General features: G+C 44.0%; 2 protein-coding genes across 9 annotated transcripts in view; one reads left to right on the top strand and one right to left on the bottom strand.

Moving 5' to 3' along the window:
- Positions 1-226: 226 nt before the first annotated feature.
- On the bottom strand, positions 227-20309 carry FPGT (fucose-1-phosphate guanylyltransferase). Of its 2 annotated transcripts, XM_053243163.1 has the most exons (4): positions 19372-20308; positions 14194-14361; positions 9382-9474; positions 227-2365 (listed from the first exon to the last, which is right to left on the bottom strand). In XM_053243163.1, the coding sequence occupies exons 1-4, from the start codon at positions 19448-19450 to the stop codon at positions 918-920; spliced, it is 1788 nt and encodes a 595-aa protein (XP_053099138.1). In that variant the 5' UTR covers positions 19451-20308; the 3' UTR covers positions 227-917. The 2 variants fall into 2 exon arrangements, with proteins under 2 accessions (XP_053099138.1, XP_053099139.1); XM_053243164.1 differs by lacking the exon at positions 9382-9474 and having other exon boundaries at positions 19372-20309.
- LRRIQ3 (leucine rich repeats and IQ motif containing 3) overlaps positions 19486-24147 on the top strand; it is a 73391-nt gene continuing 68729 nt past the window's right edge. The window contains exon 1 of one of the 7 annotated variants that reach the window (XM_053243159.1): positions 19486-19507. The gene's annotated coding sequence lies outside the window, so the exon portion shown is untranslated. The other 6 variants (XM_053243161.1, XM_053243157.1, XM_053243154.1 and 3 more) reach the window with 6 other exon arrangements.

Below are 24147 nucleotides of genomic sequence, written 5' to 3'. Positions count from 1 at the left end.
AAAATAATCCCAGCAGTAATTGGCGCCCTGGGTGCAGTTCCAAAAGACCTCGAAGAGCACCTCAACACCATAGGGGTCACAGAAATCACCATCAGCCAATTACAAAAAGCAACTTTACTGGGAACAGCCTATATTCTGCGACGATATCTATAACAACAGCAACAACATTGACAATAAAATTCAGCCATCCCAGGTCCTTGGGAAGGACTCGATGTCTGGATAAAACAAACCAGTCAATAACACCTGTCTGTGTAAATAAATAATAATAATAATAGTATGAGATGAAGTAATGTCACGCTTGTGAAGTAGTTTTTGTGAGGCCTCACTTCCACTGTTGCATTAAAGTGTACTTTGGTTCACGCCCACTTTGAAACAAGTGTGGGATGGAGCTGGGGTTTGTACATGCAACACAGAATGGTACTGTGAACATTCACTTTTCACTCTTCATGTCTCAGTGTTGAAAAATGCTTTGAACAAGCACATTCAGGTGCACAACTGTTTTGCTCGCTTAAAACAAACAATTATGAGAATGAAATACTGCTAGAGCTAACATTCTTCTTTGAAAAAGTTTTAAGTGGTTTTCAACAAAACTTCTAATTAATGTTCCATTCTTCACTTGAATTAATAAAAACTTAAAACATAATAATAATAATGGACAGCCAAGAAAATTTGCCTCTTTGTGTTTTTATAGATTTGAAATATTTCATTAATTTTTTCATCAAAAGACTAGTTTATCTGCATTTTTTGCATTATTAATGTTATGCTACAATAACACTGTTAATGCAGTTTCATTATTTCTACTTCAATGAAACACAAAAAAATGTGTGTACTGCTTACTTCTGGTTTTCTGCAGGCTTGAAAGCAATCAATCCTCTTCAAATTAAAGTATGGAGGAAATGTACCATTTTAATACACTTCTACAAATCAGATTTCTTTTTTAGTCTCTGCAGACTGATTTCTTCATAAAGTTGCTGCCTGAACGTCAACATGTCTTCTACATCTTTGTAGTGAAGCATTTCTTCCACAGAAAAAAGCTTAAAACTATTCAGTTTAAAAGGTGACTTATTCTGCACTGAATTTAGAATCCCTAATGACACTTTCACTGAATCACTTAAAGTAGAGCAAAGAGGGAAAATTCGAATTGTCCATAAACTCAGACAGGTCTTGTCACCGGAAAAGAGCTGGTCTGAAACCTTCAAGCCCCAGAGCTCCAAGCACTGTCCAATGCTGACTCCATAAAACTGCAATAAGTGTGTCTCTGACAAAGTTATCACATTTTTTTTCAAGTTGTCTTCTATACCAAAAACCATGCTCACATACACTACTTCTCCACTGATCCTCAGGCTTAGCGTAGTTATGAAAGTGTTTGGTGGTATGTTTGCTTGTGAATCAATACAACAGCCACTGACAATGCTGTTAGCGCCCACTGAAACATCCGGTCCCAGCCTAGAGTACTCCACTAGTGAGCCAGGTGCCACAGAACAGCTTGAACTGAGTACACTGTGAATGATACATGCTGATTTCCCCAAGTCTTCTGCACTGTTTCGACAGATGGTGAAAACATTTGGCAGCAAACCCATTTCCAATTTCAGCTTTCTATCAGAAGTGAAATGAAACAAATACTCATGAGTAGTGCCAATGTGATAGAATTTGGAATTATTCAAGAGTATAACATTGAGAGGCAATCCTTTTAGAAGGGTAAATATCTTCTCTCTTATTTCCACTAGACCCGATTCTTCTTTGGTGACATTTTCTAAGTTTTTTGCATAGTCTTGTGTTGCTCCAGGTCCTAATGCCTGGAGAAAGTCACCATAGGCATCTATTTCACAGCATAATGTGCCCATATCTTTATAAAATGCCAGCAGTAGTTTTGCAGTGGTGTGATCAATGTAAAATAAACTATCTGTGTAAACAAACTCAGAGTCCAATGTAGAGTCACCTAGTCCTGCAGAATGAAGTGACTGACAATTACTCCTTTCACACACTGCTCCAGACTGACGCATGGTCTTAATGCTAGGTTTATGAAGGAAACAATGACAAGATCTGTATTCAAGTTCTCTTTCTGCTGAATGTGATGATGGCTCCAATACAAACACACCGTGAGTTGTACCGATGGTCAAACTTGAAGGATGAGCTAATGCCGTAAATCCAGGCTGATCAAACCTGATGAATTCTGCTGGTCCAATACTGTACAGTTCAATATCATCAGCACAAGTAATCAAAATACCTGGATTCATGTGGGTGGGGAAATCAATGTACATTGCCAGTTTTAAATCCAACATCTGGTAGACAGGGTCCCCAAAAGGCAGGGCTGTGAAAATTTTCCCCAGGGCACTTGCATTTGGTAATCGTTGACTATATCCACCTTTACAAAGAAGAAAAATGCACTTTTAATATATATATATATTTATTTTATTATAAATATATATTTTCATGTACATACACACCTTAAAGAACCTCACTCAAAGATAATTATCATCAATTTTAAAGGAACAACAAATGACAAAATGGCTTTATTCATTCCAGCCAACACGGTGTAGTGGTTAGAGTGCTGGACTAGGACCTGGGAGACCCAAGTTCAAATCCCCATTCAGCCATGATACTAGCTGGGTGACTCTGGGCCAGTCACTTCTCTTTCAGCCTAACCTACTTCACAGCGTTGTTGTGAGGAGAAACTCAAGTATGTAGTATACTGCTCTGGGCTCCTTGGAGGAAGAGCGGGATATAAATGCAAAATAATAATAAAATAATAATAATTCCGCCACCCCCACCTTTCTTCTTCACAATGTTTGCATAAAAAAGTGGTCTTGTGAAAACACCCTGCCATGACAAGACTACAGAAGCCCTAGCATTTATTTATTTATTTATTTTTCAAACTTGTAGACCACCCCAAACCTCTGTCTCCAGGCAGTTTACAACAACATGAAACAGATTTAAAAATGAAAACCTTAAAAAAAAAAAAAAGTAAAACTACAGTCCAGTTAAAAGGCTTAGGTGAGGAAACAGGTCTTTACAGAAACTTTTAAAAAGTTGTCAGAGATGGAGAGGCTCTCATTTCAGCTGGGAGTGTATTCCAGAGTCTCTGGGCAGCAACAAAGAAGGCCCATCCCTGCATAGCCACCAAATGCAGATGAACCTCTCCAGATAATCTCAATGAGCAGCGGGGCTCACAGAGAAGCTCATTCACATATTTACCACATGAAAACTGAGGGCGGAAGCATGCCATATGGGTGGGTATTTATTTATTTAGATTTCTAACATCCTACCTGTAATGGCTCGGATCAGGTCACAACAGTTAATGAAACAGGTAAGGCGAAGCTTAAATCATATGCATTGCCCCTTTCACCTACACAGCTGTATTTTGAAGGTAATTGGTCTTATTCCCTCACCCTAGGGATGCTGAAGTGATATAAGTGTATGTTGTTGGGAGAAGAAGTTGCAGATTGTAGCTTGAGATCTATTTGTAGATTGCTGTATGATAAGGAAAGGATCTCTGACTTTTAATTGTTTAAAATTGCAAAAAAAGACTTCCCATGTCCTAAATTATGCTGTTAGAATGCTAATCCAGATGTAGATTTGCACTTATATATGCAGGTCACTACAATTTATGACTCACAGTAGTGGTGAGTCCGAACCGGTCTGGCGGCCATTCTAAGGACTGCCGGACCGGTTCGGCTCTTGGTGGTCCGGGTCCGGGTGGGGGGTATGACTTTAAGGGCGGGAGGGCTTGCTTACCCCTCCCGCCTCTTCAGCCCCCTCCAGCGCCCGTATTTAACTTAAAAGCGGGGCGCTGGAAACCAGCCGCCCCCGCCGCCGCTACCGCCGCCCCCCCGAGCAGATTAACAATTAAGGGTGCCCCTGCCGTCGCCCGCCCGCCAGCCAGCCAGCCAGCCCTCCCTCCCAGCTGCCCGCCCGCCAGAGTGTGTCCTTACCCAATGCTTGAAGTAAACGAGAGGAGCTACCGAACGGAGCTCCTCTCGTTAGCAAGGCCTCCAGAAGACTGAAGGCGCTTTGCGCGCGCGCGCATGCGCGCACCACAAAGGACACCGGAGGCCCGGTCTACCTGCCGGGAAAAGGCCGGGTAGACCGGGCCTCCGGCGATCGGAGGCCCGGTCTACCCGGCCCTTTCCCGGCGGGTAGACCGGGCCTCCGATCGCCGGAGGCCCGGTCTACCCGGCCTTTTCCCGGCGGGTAGACCGGGCCTCCGGTGTCCTTTGTGGCGCGCGCATGCGCACGCGCGCAAAGCACCTTCAGTCTTCTGGAGGCCTTGCTAACGAGAGGAGCTCCGTTCGGTAGCTCCTCTCATTTACTTCAAGCATTGGGTAAGGACACACTCGGGCGGGCGGGCAGCTGGGAGGGAGGGCTGGCTGGCTGGCTGGCGGGCGGGCGACGGCAGGGGCACCCTTAATTGTTAATCTGCTCGGGGGGGGCGGCGGTAGCGGCGGCGGCTGGTTTCCAGCGCCCCGCTTTTAAGTTAAATACGGGCGCTGGAGGGGGCCGAAGAGGCGGGAGGGGTAAGCAAGCCCTCCCGCCCTAAAAGAAAGGGCCCCCCGTCGGTGCCGGTCTGGACTGGGCCGGACCGTGCACATCCCTAACTCACAGGTTTCAGAAAGTAACCAGTTTTGCCATAAATGAGCATTTGCACATGTTTCACCTCTCCACCACTATCTGGCATCTGGCTTAGCCCTAAACAACAACAACAACAACAAAAGCAGATTAGCCAAGCCTGCAGTCAACCCATGCCTGGCTTACAGAAAAGAATAATGGGATGGGGGTGCTATGTGCTACTGGTGAAAGAGGATCCAGAATGACAAGCACGGTGGTTTTACATGTATCATCTATATGCTTCCGGACATTTGTCTGTCCTTATGATTGGAAAAATATCTCTTGAGATCAGTAAGAAAAACTGAACAAGTTTCTGTTTGAAAGAATGCCTCAACATCTGTATGGATGGGGGAAACATGAGGAGAGATGAATGCAGAACTAATAAGCCTTTCTGCAAGTTTTTTCAGGATTCTCCCTTCTATAAATTTCCAATGATACAATGCATACCACAGCTCTAAGTTTCTGAAAACATAATCCCCAATAGTTTTGCAGTCAGCTATACATTTCCACAGCAGATACTTCAAATGTAATTAATTAATGAGCAGACAACATTGCAAAGGATTACCCTTTCCAGTTCATTCAATTCTGAAACATAGGGGAACTGAAGGGAAAGAAAACAAAAAAAAAATCCTTTGGGTGGTGGGTGTTCCCTACCTCTCTGTAGTAATTTGAGGCCTACCTCCAGATACTTACTAGTCAGTAAATGGTTGTTGTGCATATTAAGTAAACTATTTGGTGAAAACATTGGAAAGCTTATTTTACACATGCGCAACATACATAAACGAGATGACACCAGTCTATAATGAAGCAATGCAAAGTTTAAGTTATTTTTAAATCTATATTTTAAACTGTTTTAATTGATTTATTATTTATCCACCCTTCCAAAATGGCTCAGGGCGGTTTACATTAAAACAAAACTAAAATCAATTAACTGTTAAAATCAAAAACTGTAAAAACAACATAAAACCATTAAAACAATCAAAACAGTTTTTAAAACCCTGGAAAACCTGGCCAAACATTTATGGTTTAAAAACAGTTTAAAAAACCTGGAAGGCCATGCCAAACAGATAGGTCTCCTGAAGGCCAATAATGAACTCAGATTACGGATTTCTGCCGGGAGTGCATTCCATAGCCCAGGAGCAGCTACAGAGAAGGCCCGCCTCTGAGTTGCCACCGACATGTTGGTGGCAACTGAAGACGAACCTCCTCAGATGACCTTAACGTGCGATGTGGATTGTGCAGAAGAATGCACTCTCTATGATAACTCGGACCTAAGACGTTCCGGGCTTTAAAGGTAATAACCAGCACTTTGTATTTTGCCCAGAAACATATCGGCACCCACTGCAACTGTTTCAAAACAGGCATAATATGGTCTCTCTGGGTTGCCCCAGAAACCAATCTGGCTGTTGCATATTGAACTAACTGAAGTTTCCAAACTACGTACAAAGGCACAGCCCACATAGAGTGCATTGCAGTAGTCAAGCCGGGAGGTTACCAGCTGATGCACCACTGTTTTGGGTCATCCTCTTCAAGGAATGGAAGCAGCTGTTGAATCAGCCGAAGCTGATAGAAAGCACTCCTGGCCATAGCCTCTACCTGAGGTACCAGGGTGAGGCCTGGGACCAGGAGTACTCCCAAGCTGCGCACCTGCTCCTTCTGGGGGAGTGTAACCCCATCCAGAACAGGAAGATCTAAGTCATCCCTCAGATTCTGAGCCCCTACAATGAGCACCTCCGTCTTGCTTGGATTCAGTTTCAATTTGTTATCCCTCATCCTGCCCATTACTGCCTGTAGGCAGGCATTTAGAAAATGAATGCCATTTTCTGATGATGAAGATAAAAAGAGAAGCAGATTTGGGTGTCATCAGCATACTGATAACACCCAGCACCAAACCTCCAGATGACCTCACCCAGCAGTTTCATGTAGATATTAAAAAGCATTGGTGACAGAATGGAGCCCTGAGGGACTCCATATAACAGCTCCAAGTTTGAGAAGCAACTGTCACCAAGCCCCACCATCTGGAATCTGCCTGAGAGATAGGAGCGGAACCACTGCAAAGCAGTGCCCCCTATCCCCAACTCCCCCAGGTGATCCGGAAGGATACCATGGTTGATGATATCGAACGCCGCTAAGAGATCCAAAAGAACTAGCATAGTCACACTCCGTCAATTCCCTGGTAAAAATAATCCATCAGGCCGACCAAGGCTGTCTCAACCCATAGCCAGCTCGAAAGCCAGTTTGAAATGGGTCTAGACAATCAGTTTTCTCAAAAACTGCCTGGAGCTGGTTGGCCACCACCCTCTCAATCACCTTGTCCAACCAAGGGAGATTGGAGACTGGCCTATCGCTAAGGGGTCCAGGGAAGGCATCTTAAGAAGTGGTCTAGTCATTGCCTCCTTCAAACAAGGAGGCACCCTACCTCTGTGATGCATTTATTATATTAACCAGGCCACCTCCAACAATCTCCCTGCTAGATAGAAGTAGCCAAGTTGGGCAAGGATCCAGAGAACAAGTGGTAGGGCGCACTGCCCCAAGCAGCTTGTCCACATCCTCAGGAGTCACAGATTGAAACTGATCCAGCCTAATATTGCAAGAGGGATTGTTGGACACCTTCTTCATAGACCCTGCAAAAGTAGTGGAGTCTAAGTCGGCCCGAATACAGGAGATTTTGTCCGCAAAGAATCCATTAAAAGCGTCACAGCAGAATGTTTCTGGGGACTGGTTTAAATTTAATGTTTTAATTGTTGCTTGTGTCTTAAAATTGTAAACCACCCAGATTTGTATATGGGGCAGTATAAAAATGCACCAAAATAAATAAATGTAAAATCCATGGGATATATCATGCTTGACAAGGCCTTTATCTTCATAAGTGTTGCAGTGTAGCAATTAATCCATTCAGTGTTGCAGTGTAGCAATTCAAGTGATACGATACTTACTTAATTCCTGATAATGTCTACATCTTAATCTTGTGTACTATAAAGTGCTTGTTTTAAGATGGTGTCATCTCACTCTTATGTTTTATGTTTTCTTTTTTGCTTATCACAAGTAAAATTTGTAAACATGAAAGAGTGAACAGATGGAGACATCTCTGTAGGAGATATCCTTATTATATACAGAACCAACACATTTATCTGGAATTGTCTACAGGACATTCTGATAAATAGGACATTTCAAAATGTGTATAAATCAAAGTGCTATTTATATAAACTGTCATAGATGTGGGCCTTCATAGGGATTCTGAAAGAAAACTGATGATGACTTGGAAAGAGGGGGTTGTACTGTTTCTTCTAACACCAAAAGCCTAAATAAAAACTAGTAGCTATCTTGCACGAAGCTACACTGTTCAGAAAGCAAGTGTTAATATGCTTATTTGCTTAATGATAAATAATCATCCTTTGAATTATGAGAGAATAGTGAGCTTTTACAACCGTAAATGGCCCTGTCCTCAAAGTGCAGTCCTTTGGGGAAAACAGCATTTCCATACAGGAAAAAAGCAACCATGTGCATATTTCACTGCTTGCTCAAATCCAGTGCAAGCTTATAGAGGAGAGTGCTATTATGCATACAACTTATCACATGTCAAGTGAGAAGTCTGGCATTCCAATGACTACATCATATATTAGAACTCATTATCACTTATTATGCATGGAGTAGGGAGAGTGAACAGAGATAGATTTTTCTCCCTCTCCCACAACACTAGAACCAGGGGTCATCCCATGAAACTGATTGCAGGGAAACTAAGGACCAACAAAAGGCAGTCCTTTTTCACACAGTGCATAATTAATCTATGGAATTCTCTGTCACAGGATGTGGGGATGGTTACTAGTTTGGATGGTTTTTAAAAGGGCTTAGACAAATTCATGGAGGACAGGTCTATCAATGGCTACTAGTCTGATGGCTATAGGCCACCTCCAGCCTAAGAGGCAAAATGCCTCTAAATACTAGTTGCAGGGGAGCAACAGCAAGAGAGAGGGAATGTCCTCATCTCTTGCCTGTGGGCTTCTCAGAGGCATCTGTTGGGCCACTGTTTTGAGACAGGATGCTAGACTAGATAAGCCTTGGGCATGATCCAGCAGGGCTGTTCTTATCATATGCTAAGAATCACCCAGGATTTGTAAATCTAGCACTATGTCTCTTAAGCAAGTTACACATCATCTCATTTTATGATGTGTAACTTACTCTCATTTTAGGAGAGGAGAGCTGGTCCTGTGGTAGCAATCATGACTTGTCCCCTTAGCTAAGCAGGGTACACCCTGGTTGCATTTGAATGGGAGAATTGATGTGTGAGCACTGTAAGGTATTCTCCTTAGGGGATGGAGCCGCTCTGGGAAGAGCATCTAAGTTCCAGGTTCCCTCCCTGGCATTTCCAAGATAGGGGTGAGAGAGATTCCTGCCTTCAACCTTGGAGAAGCCGCTGCCAGTCTGTGAAGACAACACTGAGCCAGATAGACCAATGGTCTGACTCAGTATATGGCAGCTTCCTATGTTCCTAGCTTAGTTACTGTATACAGGAGTGATGCCTCGTTGCATACAGACATTTAGATTTTATGTTGTGTTCTTCTGGCATGTCAAGGACTTTAGAGTGTTGTTTCCACATCCTTTGCAGCCTATGATGTTGGAAATCATGAGGATGATTAGACCTAAATAAATCAGTCTAACAAGTTTTATTTTATAGCAAAGAAAACTCCAATTCATCTTTACTGGTATATTTTCTTTAAAGTGTGTGTATGGGAGACACACAATGCAAGAGCAGTGTAATTGGAAGGAAAACATTACCAGAATGAATTAATATGACAGTCAAAGAATCCCATTTATCTCCATAACGCTCTTCCAAGCACCGAAGGACATGAAGTGTTGATCCACCGTTTCCTACAAAATATTTCAATATATACTTAAATTTAGAAAGAACAACAGAATACAATTTATGTCATGAATATTCACTCATTTGCAGTATGAGACTAAGGATCTGGGCTGACTTAAATAAGCTAAGTGAGAAATGTTTTCCCTTTGGAAAGTAGGTCATTCAAATCTTCCCTCAGTCATGAAGCTCACTAGGTAGCCAGTTATGCCTCTCAGCCTAACCTCCCTCACAATCATGTGGATAAAATGGGGCAACTCCATTTACGTGTTCTGAGGTCTTTGGAAGAAAGGAAGGATATAAATAAAATAATTTTTCATATATGGGAAAGGAACCCACAAGGTGCTATTCAAATGTGTGTTTGCAGATACATCAGTCTGATTTTAGATCTTTCTAACCTATTTACACAATGCAGAGCTATGAGAAGTCAGTGGATTTAGATATGTATCTTCACAGGCTAATTTTCAGAGTCAGATCTAAGGGTAACAATGATACAGTTTTTATATATGTATACACACACACACACACACACACACACACACACACAAGACTACAATATCCATATAAAATATTTACCCGTGAATTTCAACTTTTTTCATCTTCTCCATGGTAGAGCTTGTATTTTTAATGAATAAGCCTTTCCTGTCAAAAGGTAATCCCTCAATCCATTCTTTCATATCTCCATGCAAATTTGTCGAGAGAAGCCACACATGCCTGTGTAGGGAGACTGCTGATGTCAAACACTCCAACTCAGCCAAGTGTTTGGCCATACTTAACTGCTGTTTGGTAAGTGCAGCTGACTTATCCAGAGTCTCCTGGAATTTTCTTTTAAATTCTTCAGGGGAGAGGACATCCATGGAGTTCTGTAACTTCTCCCATAGTCCCTGAGTATATTTTGCTGTGCAGGTGGAATAATTTGCAATTTTTACTGACAGACAGGAGGTGGAGTAAATCTATATTTGTTGTTTTGTTGTAAACCGCCCAGAGACTTGCATTTGGGGTGGTAAAGAAATGTGTTAAATAAATAAATAATAAATATTCCTAGAAGGTCTTGTTTTGGCCATTGGCCATAAATAAAGTATCTATCCTAGAAGGTCTAATTTCCTCCCTTCTTTGTCTTCTGGAGTGGTATGTCTGTGACCGGACTTTGAAGACAATGACGTAGCACAATAAATGATTAATGAATTGGGTGCAGGATGTTTTAAAGAATTCATTATTCTTTGTCTGGACTCAATACAGACTTTTCAGTCATTTAGATGCAGGAGTTGATGTGTGGATCACCTCCCATGCACATTGTGCCGCTTTCGTGATGACTCAAAGTACAAAGTACAGGCAAGGCCACAGGTTGTGTGGATTCTGACCTGGCCAATTAAAAAACCGGGTCATCAATTGTAGTCATTTCCGATTTAAGGTCCAGAGCCTTCGCCATATCCAGCATGGTGTAGTGGTTAGAGTGCTGGACTAGGACCGAGGAGACCTGAGTTCAAATCCCCATTCAGCCATGATACTAGCTGGGTGATTTTGGGCCAGTCACTTCTCTCTCAGCCTAACCCACTGCACAGGGTTGTTGTGAGGAGAAACCCAAGTATGTAGTACACTGCTTTGGGCTCCTTGGAGGAAGAGCGGGTTATAAAATGTAAACTAATAAATAATAAAATAATATCCCTAACATGTCAATGATATGCCTTCATCTCTTCATTAGGAGATATGAGAGTGGGTCAGATTCAAAGACCGAAGATCCATGGTGATCCGATGGGGAGTGAGATAGAGAAGGAAGTGTAAAAGTCTGAGTCTCGATGGAAGTTGTTCTTTGTGGGGCTGGCATGTCTAAAGTCTGTGTTCCCATATCCACATTTTCATATATGGTTTGCGTGGTTGAATCGCTGACATTTTTTTCTGGATGCCAGGAAACTGTTTGCATGGCTGTTGAAGTGTGTACTGGCACTGTCTGAATTGGGGGTATCACTGTAGGTGGCAGAGGGCAAGATCTTGTTTGAGGTTGTTTCCAAGGCTGATCTTCTTGGAAATAATAGGGGAAGCCAGGAGATCTAGTTCCCAATGCAAGTGCTTCCCCTGCAGATGAGGAGTGTGTAAAACCGTAGGAGTTTTCTCTTCACTTTCGAACCTTCTGGTGTGGACTTCGATGAGAGTTTCAGTATCCAGTAAGATGCCAGTGCCAAACTCAATGTTGAAGGTTGTGGCCTCGTATGAGGATGCATTGGAGTTGACATCGAAGCCTTTGAGGTCAAGGCTGAAAGGCGGGGTTCTGTTGACTTCGAGGGACTTAGCACCTCGACGTAAATTGCGGTGTGAAGCTGTAAAGCCCAATTTTTTCTCATTTGTTTATAGAAGTACTGGCAAATCTTGCATGAGGTGACATTGTGATCTTCCCCCAAGCAGATTAAGCACAAGTCATGGAGATCCTTCGAAGGGAGATTGGCGTTACAGACAGTACATCTTTTGACGGTCCATTTCTCCTCAGCCATTTTAGGGGTGATCCAATCCATTGTCCAAGTCTGTTCCAATTTCAGAAATAACTCCAGGGAAGTTCCAAAGGTGTTCCACACAATTTGCCAGAGTAGTACGAGAGCTGTTCCAGTCAAAGCCAATAATCCATCTGTTAAATCGCAAATAAACTCAGAAAAAGAAGACTAATCTGATGAGGAGCGACAGTCCAAGGACTGCATGCAACAGTGGTTGGAAAAGAACTGAAGAACATGGCACCCAGCCCAACTTTAAATAGCACGCTGAAGGCATGTAGGCAGGGCTTGGTAGCCTCAACGAGCTGCAGCAGTAAGTGCATTACCCATTCTTATGGATCTTGATGGATCTCGATCCAGATCTTTTATTTCCATCTGAAATCCAGACAAGGATGAGCTGTTGACCCCTCCATATTTGGCACCAGTGTACCCTAGACATATGGAAATCTCTGCTGGATCAGGCCCAAAGCCTATCTAGTCCAGCATCATGTTTCATCTATGCCTCTGAGAAGCCGACAGACAAGAGGGGAGGGCAAGCCCTCGCTCCTGAAGTTGTTCTACTGCAACTGATATTTAGAGGCATCTTGCCCCTTAAGCTAGAGGTGGCCTATAGCCCTCAAACTAGTAGCCATTGACAGACCTGTCCTCCATGAATTTATCTTCTTAAAAGTCATCCAGGCTAGTGACTGTCACCACATCTTGTGGCAAGATCCCCATTACCCTGTAATAGGGATTCCCAGATGTTGTTCAGATCATCCCCAGCCACAATGGCCTATGGAAATCCCTGTTACAGGGAACACTGACTGGCATTTTGTTTTTTGCACAGGAATGCCTCATTGAATTGTGACCTCTGCCAGTTGACTCTAAAATCTAACAGCAGCTGTTTAAATGTCCACCCAAGTAATGCAAGAGACATCAAGTAATGCAAGAAACAGGGAGCATCAACCATATTCTGTATACAGTATGAGGGGTGTGCTTGAACCGTGGTTTGAGCACTGGCTCAAGTCCTTGTTGGGAGCAGGAGCTTTAAGAAAGAGGAAAGCAGGTCTTTACCTGCTTTCTGGCACCCATGCAGCTTCCTGCTGGGGTGGCACTAAGCCCAAGTACCCCCGCATGGTGCCAGCATGCATATGGCATCCGCACATGCACAAACACCATTTGTGTGGTCATCATGGTGTTGCTGACCATGCAAATGGTACCTGCACATATGCGGATACCATGTGCATGCTGGCGCATCACAGGGGTACTTGGGCAAGTGCCGCCCCAGCAGGAAGCTCCTCTTTCTTAAAGCTCCCACTCCCCTTTCCTAATCAGAGCTCAAACCAGAGCTTGAACCACGGTTCAAGAACACTCCTATACAGCACATGAATGATTCAATGTAGCCCTTTCCTTCTGCCAAAACAGCTCATTGAGAATTTTTTCAAAGTTTAAAAAAAGAACTTTGAAATTATGACAGGTTTTTGCTGGCAGATGCCATGTTCCTGTATCTTAAGACAGAACTAGATATGAGCTGATAGAGGGGTTGAAGCAAAAACAAAACAAAACACAACAACAACAACCCTACAACCAGTTTCTTCTCCTCTCCACATAATGTTTATTAAGGGACATAGTCTCACAATCAAAGACCCCATAACATCTGATGAGAATGCACCAAGAATAATAGTTAAGTTAAATAAACCTTAATAGATCTATTCAACTGGTATGTCATCCAAAAGAACATTCAACTCATTAATACTGATGGGAATGACACACTTGAATCGAAAGAAGCATAATAATAGTATTTGAACATATTTTTGGAGATTTAATTAATATAATTCCACTTCTAATGGCATTCTGGAAATCTTTCAGTGAAAGAGATACAGCTGTCATAATATGCACCAGAATGAGAATCTTTTAATCGGTCTGAAAATTAATAAAATTATACTGAATATTTAAACCACAAACTGGCTGAGTTTCTGCTTACCAGATGACTGAAAGGTTAGACACTTAAAAACTTGAGGCACAACCTCATAAAGTTAAGCATCTTTAAGTCCCATTAATTTTAATGGGTGAGAATTAGACTACAATACTATACACACTTAGGGAGTAAGCCTCACTGAACTCATAAGACTTTTTCCAAGGAAACATACATAGGCTTATGCTTGTAACAATCGTAAGCTTGGTGGGACTATGCCTTTAATTCTTTTACTATGATTAAAATAACTTTGCTGTCAATTTATAATAACAAGGAATGCTGTAATGGACTCTCACCAATTTTAGGTCCAGGTGGATCCACAAAAACGTGGTAATGAACGCCAAGGGGAAGTTCCTTTCTCTTCAACTTTTCTGATAATTGTTGCTGGTAAGCAATTTCCTGGTTTTTGTCAACAGCTGTTATTACAACAGCATCCCAGAATTCTCCATTCTTTACTGTTTTACCTGTTTGAAGATAAGTCATTTTATTACAAATCCTCTTGCATATCTGATTGGCAGAAAAAATACTGTACTTAACTTAGAGCTGGCCTTCAAATTTTGCCAAGGAGTTCAATATGTTTTAAGATATTTGTTACACAACAAAACTTGAGCTTTAACGTGTGGTCCCAACTCCTTGCCTATCCAGCTAGACGCTATAGCTTTCCAGACTTCATAATCTCTTCCCCCATCCCCCCACTATATGCTCATCAGCAGTCCTCAGCTGTTCCCAACTAATCCTTGTCATGGCCTTCAGAAAGCTCTGGCTGATACCCAGAATAAGAAAGCAAAAGTGCAGCAAACTTACATCACGTGCTTCAGGGAGGACCGATTTTCATCCATCTTCCCTTCACTCCGAAGTTAACTGTGACCCCCCCCGCCCCCAAATATACTTTATGTCCAAGAAGACTGCATGTCTCTTAGGAACATGTTTTCTGGAGTTATAGGGTTATAGTTCACGTCAGAGAGTCAAGGAGAGATCAGTGAAAATCACCACTCCTCTGAATGGAACTTCCTTAGTCTTGACGCAGGCCACCAATTACAAATTGTGACAAGCTGCTGCTCCTCATTCAGCCACGGTTTTTTCTTGGTTTCATATTCACTTGAGTCTCTAGGTCATTTGAACCAGTCTCTGTTTATACTGATCCTTTCCTGCTATTTGTAACATCACAACTTCTTTCCTCCTTTGCACAAACATGTATGTATACACAAGCAGAAGCACTTTCCTGTTGCAGAAATACTTCTGATTTTACTAAATACAACAGGAAAGTGTCTAGTTGTTTTAGTCCTGTAACCCTTGATTGGTTTTGCAGTGTGCATTAAACTATAAGTAACAATGACATGTGTACAAAAGTACTTGACTGACCTTTATGTTATTTTAAAACTGACTTCAGTAGGATACAAGTCAGAAGTCAGAAAAGCAGAGGGATGTGAATTCTTATAAATACACAGACTTCCAAATGTTAGGCTGCTCATGTGATGCTGCAGCTACACAAAAGCATTTCAAGCAACTTCACATGCGGAAGATATCACAGGAGAAATTAATTTGTGTATTTATTTAAAACCAGAAATATATTATAAATAGAATAAATAGAAATATATTATAAATAGAATAAATAGAAATAGAAAATAGAATAAATAGAAACTCAAGTATGTAGTACACCTCTCTGGGCTCCTTGGAGGAAGAGCGGGATATAAATGTAAAAATAACAATAACAATTATAGAATCGATGAGCCCTATACTTACTATCCAGAGACACATGTGCCATAATTCTTCCCTTTACCCAAACTACTGGCAACATTCACTTCCCATCAGACTTCTAAACTGTTTTTTAAACATTCCCAAAGGGAGCCATGCACAGAACAGACACTTCAAACACCGTAATCCCCAACTGCTTTAAATTTCCAGTGGGCCCATGGATGCATGTGTACAACCCTAGATCAAACCCATAATATTCTTTTAATGTAGTTTTTTTTAATGTGCAGCACTTTGCTGATACTACAAAAACAACTCCAACAATAAGATAAATCAGTTATGTTCTATAAGCAAACATTTAAGCATGATGTTTCTTGAAAACTTGGAAAATTACCAGTTATCTTCAGCATGCACTGGAAAAATGTAGTGTGGTAAAGACTAGTAGTATCCAGAAGATACAGATTTTTCTGGATACTACTAGTCTTTACTACACTACATTTTTCCAGTGCATGCTGAAGATAACTGAAAACAGATTAATTATCTCAGAATGCCCTTTAACTAACCTGTCATACTCATAATCAGTGTTGTTGGAGAGTGGAAAAATTTTTGCTATCCTTTAGGAACACAGGATGCTGCTTTATACCTCATACAATTAGTCCATATAGCTCAGTATTTTCTACACTGACTAGCAGCAGCTATCCAAGGTTTCAGGCAGGAATGTTGCTCAGCCTTAACTGGAGATGCCAGGGATTGAACCTGGAATTGAACCTGGGACCTTCTGCATGCAGCACATTAAGCTATGACCCCCCTCTCCTAAGGGGAATATCTTACAGCAGAGAGAGCTCACATGCAGAACCCAGCCAAATGAAAACCAAGGTGAATCCTGCTTAGCAAAGGAAAAATGCATGCTTGCTACCACAAAACTGGCTCTCCACCTCCCTTTAATGTACTTTCAAAGCATGCTGTGGTTGAACTATAAATTATTTTCCAAGCTAGCCATTACAAAATCAGAATCAGATAGTGGGAGTCATTTCTATTTAATTAACACATCATAGAAGAATGAGGTATTTTCTTACAGTACATGGACATTGGGTCTGTGACAGTAGGGGGTCTGGCTGCAGCAGACTCATATCCTAATTATTTTTATCGTGCACATGACAATAGATTGGCAGGGATTGGAAAGCAAAGTGAAAAGCATCAGGGTTCACAAAGATCTGATTTTTATGACTGCTGAAGTTCAGTGTACAAAAAACTTGAGTGATTACAATCTATATCACAGATCGTTTTTGATTTTTTTTTTCCTGCCAAAACCAAGGATATGGAAAAATATATCTGAAAAAAGGAGCCTGCCAAAGGAAAGCTATTCCTGCGCAAGATAAAGATATTCCTGTTGTGTAGCCCAGGCATGCAAACAGCCAGTGCATGTGTGGTGTGGCATTCAAAATGGCCACCGTGAGCTGAGAGAGGGCTGACAAGACCCTAAAACAGGCCAAACTGGCCCTAAGAAGACCAGGCGGAGGCTGGCGGGGGAGGGGAAACCTTCGGAGACCCCCGGAGACTGCCTGACCCGACCATAAGTTAAATAATTTTTAAAAAATTTCTATAACCCCAAGCCGGCTTGGTTTTTTGGTTCAAAGTCGAACCAAACTGGGCCCTGTTTAGCTTGAATTACCTCGAGCCAGTTCGCACATCCCTATTTATTCACTAGCATGGATTCAAAAAATAAAATTACATATGCTTCATTACTAGTATTTTTTGGTCAATAGGTTGACACTACATAAAGAAAAACATTTTCAGACACTTCCAGACTAGGTCCTTGTAGCACCACCCACTTGTTGCATTTGTTCTTGCAATTATATGTAGAATTGAAATATTCCTTCCACATCATTATATAGCATGTTTTAGGGATGCAGTAGACTGACTCTTCCCCCTTTACCCCTCATGTTTCTGCTGCGGTCTGTTGTACTTGGGCATGCATTCTCTCAAAAAGACAGAAGGGTAGTGCTGACAATAATCCACATGTGTGGCCAATGAGCTGTCGTGTTCTAAAATCGTACTTTAAATAAATAAGACTTTCTGCATTAATAAGTGTGAGAATTCAAGCACTGGGAAAATATAGGTGAGCAATTGATGCATGATGATGTTGTGTGAACTCCCATAAAGAATGAATCAACAAATTGGAATAATGCCACAACATCCAATCTGAAAGTGCCATCAAAAGAGTAGTTTTTCTTTTCTTACAAGACAGATAAGAGTGTGTGAACTCTGTGTGTGGTTCAGATAAAATAATCCATGTAGCCTAGACAGTGATTGTCAGAATCTGTTTCCATTAGACATCTGCAGACACACATGCCCCTTACTTCACACCAACAGAAAAAAAAATCCTTGCAACCTAAAAGATCAAGTTACCGTACCATGGCTCTCAAATACTTATGAATTTGGGCTCTATTGCATTAGGAACAGGAATAACACATTACCTTTCTGATCCAATGTATCTCTCTCTGTGACACAAGAGCTAGACACAATCAACAATGGGTGGAGAGGCTCCCAAATACACTTCTGTTAAGAAGATTGTATGTACAGACATTCTTGGGACTAGATTGGGCAGTAACTCCTCTACCTCATCTCATGACATTTGGGGGATGGTGCATGTGTCCTTTACAGAAAGGAGATAGCTGAAATGATACTGTCATGCCATTTTCTCAATGAAATGTGACCACCTAACTTTTGTCCATGTTTTGAGATGACACACACAGTGAGTACATTGGAGTGTTTTATCCTTGTTAGCTTTTGAGCTCTTCTACTTTTTACAATACAAGACAGTCTTGTTTGTGCATAAAACAACACAGTACACAGTCTGCGATCCTATTTTGAGGTTTAACTTGTGCATTTTTGAAAACATGCTGATTCTAAGTGTGGGCACACAAAAGGGCCCAGGCTTTCTGCTGCTGCTTGTGAGCATGCTCCATTTTACTTGGTAAAATTTGGTATGGGAATTACAGGTATTAGGTGAAGGTGTGGCACTGATACTGTAGGACTGCAATCTTATACACACACACTTCCCTGGGAGTAAATCTCATTGAACTTAGTGGTATTTACTTGTTTGTAGACATGCATAGTATTACACTGTTGAGATAACAGCAGGAGGGGAAAACATCAGGATTTGAAACCCACCAAACTTCAAGATTTTGAGCTTTGCTTCCTACTACACAAAGTGGTGGGTGCAGCACACTGTCATCCACGAGCATTCCCTTACTCCAGAAAGAAAGGAAGATGAAGAGAGAATAAGAATAAGTGCAAAAAGAGCTTGTCTGAGACAAGGAGAATAAGAGGGGGAATTAAGGGGAAAGGGGAGAATCAAAGGTAGAGATGCCTTGCAAAGAATGGGGGAGGAAAAGGAATGGCTCAAATATACTCTTTGTATAAGGTTATTGAGTTTGAAGTATGCATGTTTATTTTCTATTTTGCTCTTTCTTTTACTCCTCTTTTCTTTTCAGAAAAAACCACTGTACTTCCTTGTTAAACACCATAGGCCCAACTGTAAAAAGACCGAGTTTCTACTGCACTTTTTTTTTTTGCACGGCACAAGAAGCTGCCCTCTAGCATAAACCTAAACGGGACGAGCTTCCAGCTTTCCTTGACTGCTTCGCCAGAAATCCTTCCATCCAGGCTCTTAAGCCGCCTGCCCCATCAGCCAAGGGGTCGGAGGGCGACTAGGGGCCCGTGCACTCTCCCAAGCCAGCAAAGCTCCCACCCCGTGCCTCAGCGCAGACTAACTCCACCTCTCAGTCGGGCGAACTTTTCCAGCCTCTCCCGTGTAGCGCGTTGCAGGAAAGCCTCAGGCTCTTCTACCAGAGGCATCGCGCCCCCAGACCGCCGCTTTTGATGGTCGCTTCCGGTGGTGCCACCTCTTCCTCGGTAGGGCGGGCCTTGGCGGGCGGGGTGTGTCAAAGCAGCCGGTTGCCTAGGTAACGGGAAGGCGCGCGAGGCCGAGCGCTCGCTTCCTGGAAGGCTTGTTTCAGTTTCTCCCTGCTGCAGTGCAATTTAAGGGTGGACTCGGGCTTTTGGGTGGGAGGGAGCTGGTGAGTGGGACAGAGTGAGGTTCTGGGCAAAGGGCAGGCACAGCTCTGTGTGTGTGTGTGTGGAGCGGTGACCGGGGATCGTGGGGGCTAAACCCCCGCTGAGGAAGAGAAGGGGCTGAGGGGTTGAACCCTAGCGACGTTGGTGGGCAGAAGGCAGCTAGCAAGGGATAATGACTTGCTTACAGTCATGCATTGAATTTTGAACGCAGATTGCTGGCTGGTTGTTCCATGCTGTGGGCAGTGGTGGCTTAATCCAATGGTTTATGAAGTATAGCTAGAACAAATCAGCAAACTAAGAGATGTGCGATATATGTAGGATATAAACTGCGTTGAAAACTTCATATTGAGAACCTCTATACTACTACTACTACTATTGAGAGAGAGAGAGAGAACACCCATCAGCTAAAGGTTGTGCAGCTCCTTTGTTTGTTTTGAGAGAGAAAGTTGTTGGCCATTTGCCACTGGGTGGGTGAGGTACCCTGGGTGCCTTACCTATCTATATATTTAATCCCCGTAGACTTGCCTCTGTGGGGATGCCTCCCGGCAACCCAGCTGATTGGCTGGGCAGCGGAGCAGAGGGACGCACCTGATTGGCTGAGGCACGTCTGTGGTGGAGGACAGAGGCGGCGGTGGGCCTTGCCGGGCCACGGAGGCCAGGGCGGCGGCGGGCCCGGCCCGGCCCGAATGTGGAGGCCAGCGGCAGCCCGGACGGAGACTGGGGCGGGGGGGGGGGGAGAGAGGTTGCCGGCGGCGGTCCTGGCCTGAACGCGGAGGCCGGCAGCGGGCCCGGATGCCAGGTGGCGGCGGGCCTGGCCACGGCGGCGGCACTCGGCCAGGCCGGAGACCTGGGTGGGGGGAGAGAGGCGGTGGATCTGGCCCGGCGAGGAGTCCAGGCGAGGAGGCGGCGGCCCGGCCGGAGACTGGGGTTGGTGGGAGAGAGGTTGCCGGCCCCAAAAAATGCAAAGATGCTCTGTGTGGGGGTCAGCTTGTTTATTATTATTTCTTGTTTACACAGTCAGACAGGTCTGACACAGTCAGACATCGAGTTCTTCCCAAGGACCTGGGATGCCAGAATTTTATTGTCAATGTTGTTGCTGTTGTTATAGATATCTCGCAGTATATAGGCTGTTCCCAGTAAAGTTGCTTTTTGTAATTGGCTGATGGTGATTTCTATGGCCCCTATGGTGTTGAGGTGCTCTTCAAGGTCTTTTGGAACTGCACCCAGGGCGCCAATTACCGCTGGGATTATTTTGGTCTTTTTCTGCCACAGCCTTTCAATTTCAATTTGTAGATCTTTGTATTTGGTGATTTTTTTCTATTTCTTTTTCTTCTAATCTGCTATCCCCTGGTATTGCTATGTTGATTATTTTAACTTGTTTTTCATTATTATTATTATTATTTCGATTTCTATACCGCCCTTCCAAAAACGGCTCAGGGCAGTTTACACAGAGAAATAACAAACAAACAAGATGGAACCCTGCCCCCAAAGGGCTCACATTCTAAAGAGAAAAGTAAGACAGACACCAGCAACAGTCACTGGAAGTACTGTGCTGGAGGTGAATAGGGCCAGTTACTCTCCCCCTGCTATAAAGAGAATCACCACGTTAAAAGGTGCCAATGGAAAAGGTGCCAGTGGCCATATTTGGTGCCAATGGAAGACCCGTCTCCCGTCCTGGCTCCAATTCTGGTGTGGCTAAGGTAATCCAAGCACCAATAGGAAGTCTATGTCCAGCACCAATAGGAAGTCAACCCTTTTCTCTAGCTGGAGTGGGATGGAATTAGGACTGGCTATTCTGACACTAGATGGCTGAAGTGCTCAGTGCCTCATCTGTTCGGGTCCAAAACAATCTTACACTCATGACTGGAGCTGAAGAAGGCATGGGTGGGCATGGTCCCTGCAGTTGCTATGGGCATTGTCCACTTAGTGGTGGACATCATTCCCACCCACCACCCTCTCCAACGCCAGTTGTGGAGCTGGGCTGGAAACATTCCAGACCTCTCTTGGAGATGCACTGTGAGGTCAAGAACTACGGCTGCAATCCTATGCATACTTATTGAACACAGTGGGACTTGCTTCTGAGTCAACATGTATAGGATTGCACTGAGAGGAAGGGGTTTAGTTGCTGACCACACATTTTGGCTTGGCTATCATGACCAGCCAAAATTTCCATAAAGTGCCAAACCATGGCTTGATACTATGTGTGAACCAGCCAAATGTCTCAAACCATCCAGAGAGCCAGTGGCAGATTAATGGAGAGGAAGATTAATGGAGAGGCACTTGCCTATGGCGGCTAAAATGGAGGAGCGGCAGATTTTGCTGCTCCTCAACTTTTGCCACACCTCTCGGGCGACGCCTGCTGCAGGGGAGTGAGAGGAAAGTCCCCCCTTTCACCTTTTAAAAAACACTGCTGAGTGCTTGGATAGGGGCGGCAGAGGCCGCAGTGGCTGCTGCTGGGAGAGTGGGTGGGGGGAGAGGGGAAGGTTCCCCTGTTTACCTTCTAACACAATGCTGCTTTCTGCACTGTGTGATGGGGCAATGGGGGTGATGAGAGAGAGCTCCTTCCAGCTCCCCTCCTTCCGAAATTACTGCATGGCCCAGTCTGCAGGAAAGTCCCCCCTTTCACCTTTTAAAAAATGCTGTTGAGCTGCAGGATGTGGCCACAGCAGCAGCAGCAGCTGAGAGAGAGTGCAGGGGGGAGTGGAGAGGGGAAGGTTCCCCCATTTACCTTATAACACGACCTCTGCCTGTGCGGTGGGATGGGGCGACAGGGTGCAGCAGCGTTGTTTTAGAAGGATGGGGCGACAGAAGCAGGGGTGGCAAGAGAGAGCTCCTTCCCGTTCCTTCCGAAATGACTGAATGGCCCCGCAGCAACACTGTGTTGGAAAGTAAATTGGGGAACTTTTCCCTCACCCCTTCACTCTCCCTGGCTGCCGCTGCAGCCTCCGCCACTCCTTTCCCGGATGGAAGTCTTTTTGTTTCTTCCGCCGCCACCATCCCCACATAGGGTCAGCAAAACCTTAGCTGCCTGTGGCAAAAAGCTTAATCTGGCCATGCAGAGAGAGAGAGAGAGAGAGAGAGAGAGAATAGGTGTGTTTGTCTATACTTGCAATTTTAAAGTCAATCCATGGAGGATCCGTATTCTAATTAGATATTAAAAATCCCTGTCCATTTAAGATCAGAGTTAAGGATATCTTATTTTGGCTTAAGCATCACAAAGCTGGAGAGTTGAAACCTAATGCTGATGCCTTAACAGATATGCCATGTGACCAGTAATGATGTTGTGGAATGTCATAAATTGTATTCACTTGCAAATTGCCCTTCACACACTTACACTTTTCCTTGGTCTTTGAGACCCAAATCAAGATGGAAATAATGGCGTGCTTGGCACTAGCAAAGGTGCCCCACATTGCCCATTGAAGATAAGTTGTAAGTAAGCAGTTTGTGACATTGCATAACATCATTACTGATCACGTGACATTGCACACCAAATCGTTTTGGTGGGGTGGGCAGCAGTACCGTTAAGCATGAATAAACCTGCTCCTCTGCTGCCCTGCCACTTTCCCATTCACAGTGCTGTGCCGCTCAAAAGTCAGCATGCAACCATGGGGCTTCACCCAGCACTGCCTGCATGCTGCAGCGGGACACACATGGCCACCACGCATGGGCAGCGGTCATGTGCATGGTCAAGCAACACCATGCTGACCATGCACATGGCCACCACGCATGCATGGTGGCCATGTGTGCCTCACTGCCTCACGCAAGCTGTTGGGTGAAGCCCTGTGGCTGCATGCAGACTTTTGAGTGGTGCAGTGTTGCAACTGAAAAAGCAGCAGGGCTGTAAAGGAGCAGGTAAGGACCTGATTTATTCATGCTTAAAGGTACCGTTCTCCACCCCACCAAAACATCTGTGCACATCCCTACATTCCATCACTAACAGAATAGGCATTCACTTACATTAGAATCTACTAGGTGGCTGCCCTGACAAGATCAGAGTACAGTTGTCCCTCTCCAACCGTGGGGATTCTGTTCCGGGAAAACCTTGCAGTTGGTGAATCTGCAGTTTGGGCAACATTACAATGAATGAGGGAAAGGGGGTTAGGGGAATCATGACCAAAAAAATCCTCCCTGACCCCCGAAAATTGCCCCCTGACAAGGGGGGAGGGAAAGTTAAATCAGTTTTTCTTAGTTTTACCGCTGCGGCAGCAGCCCAGTGGGGACAGTGGCAAGAGCTCTGCCCGCTTCCCAAATGGTTGGGTGCTGGAGGTCAGGCGCTGGAAGTGGGCACTGGAGGTGGCAGGAGGTCGGGCGCTGGAGGTGGCAAAAGAGCTCCTTATATGGGCCTGCCTTCCACCCAAATGCTACAGATCAGGCTGATTTCGGGCATGCGCCTGATCTGTAGCATTTGGGAAGAAGGTGGGCCCGTGTAAGGAGCTCTTTCACCACGTCCAGCGCCCGACCTGCCACCTTCAGTGCCC

This window comes from Hemicordylus capensis, chromosome 4, assembly GCF_027244095.1.
Source record: "Hemicordylus capensis ecotype Gifberg chromosome 4, rHemCap1.1.pri, whole genome shotgun sequence".
NCBI lineage: Eukaryota > Metazoa > Chordata > Lepidosauria > Squamata > Cordylidae > Hemicordylus > Hemicordylus capensis.
This window is presented reverse-complemented; position numbering and strand designations above follow the sequence as displayed.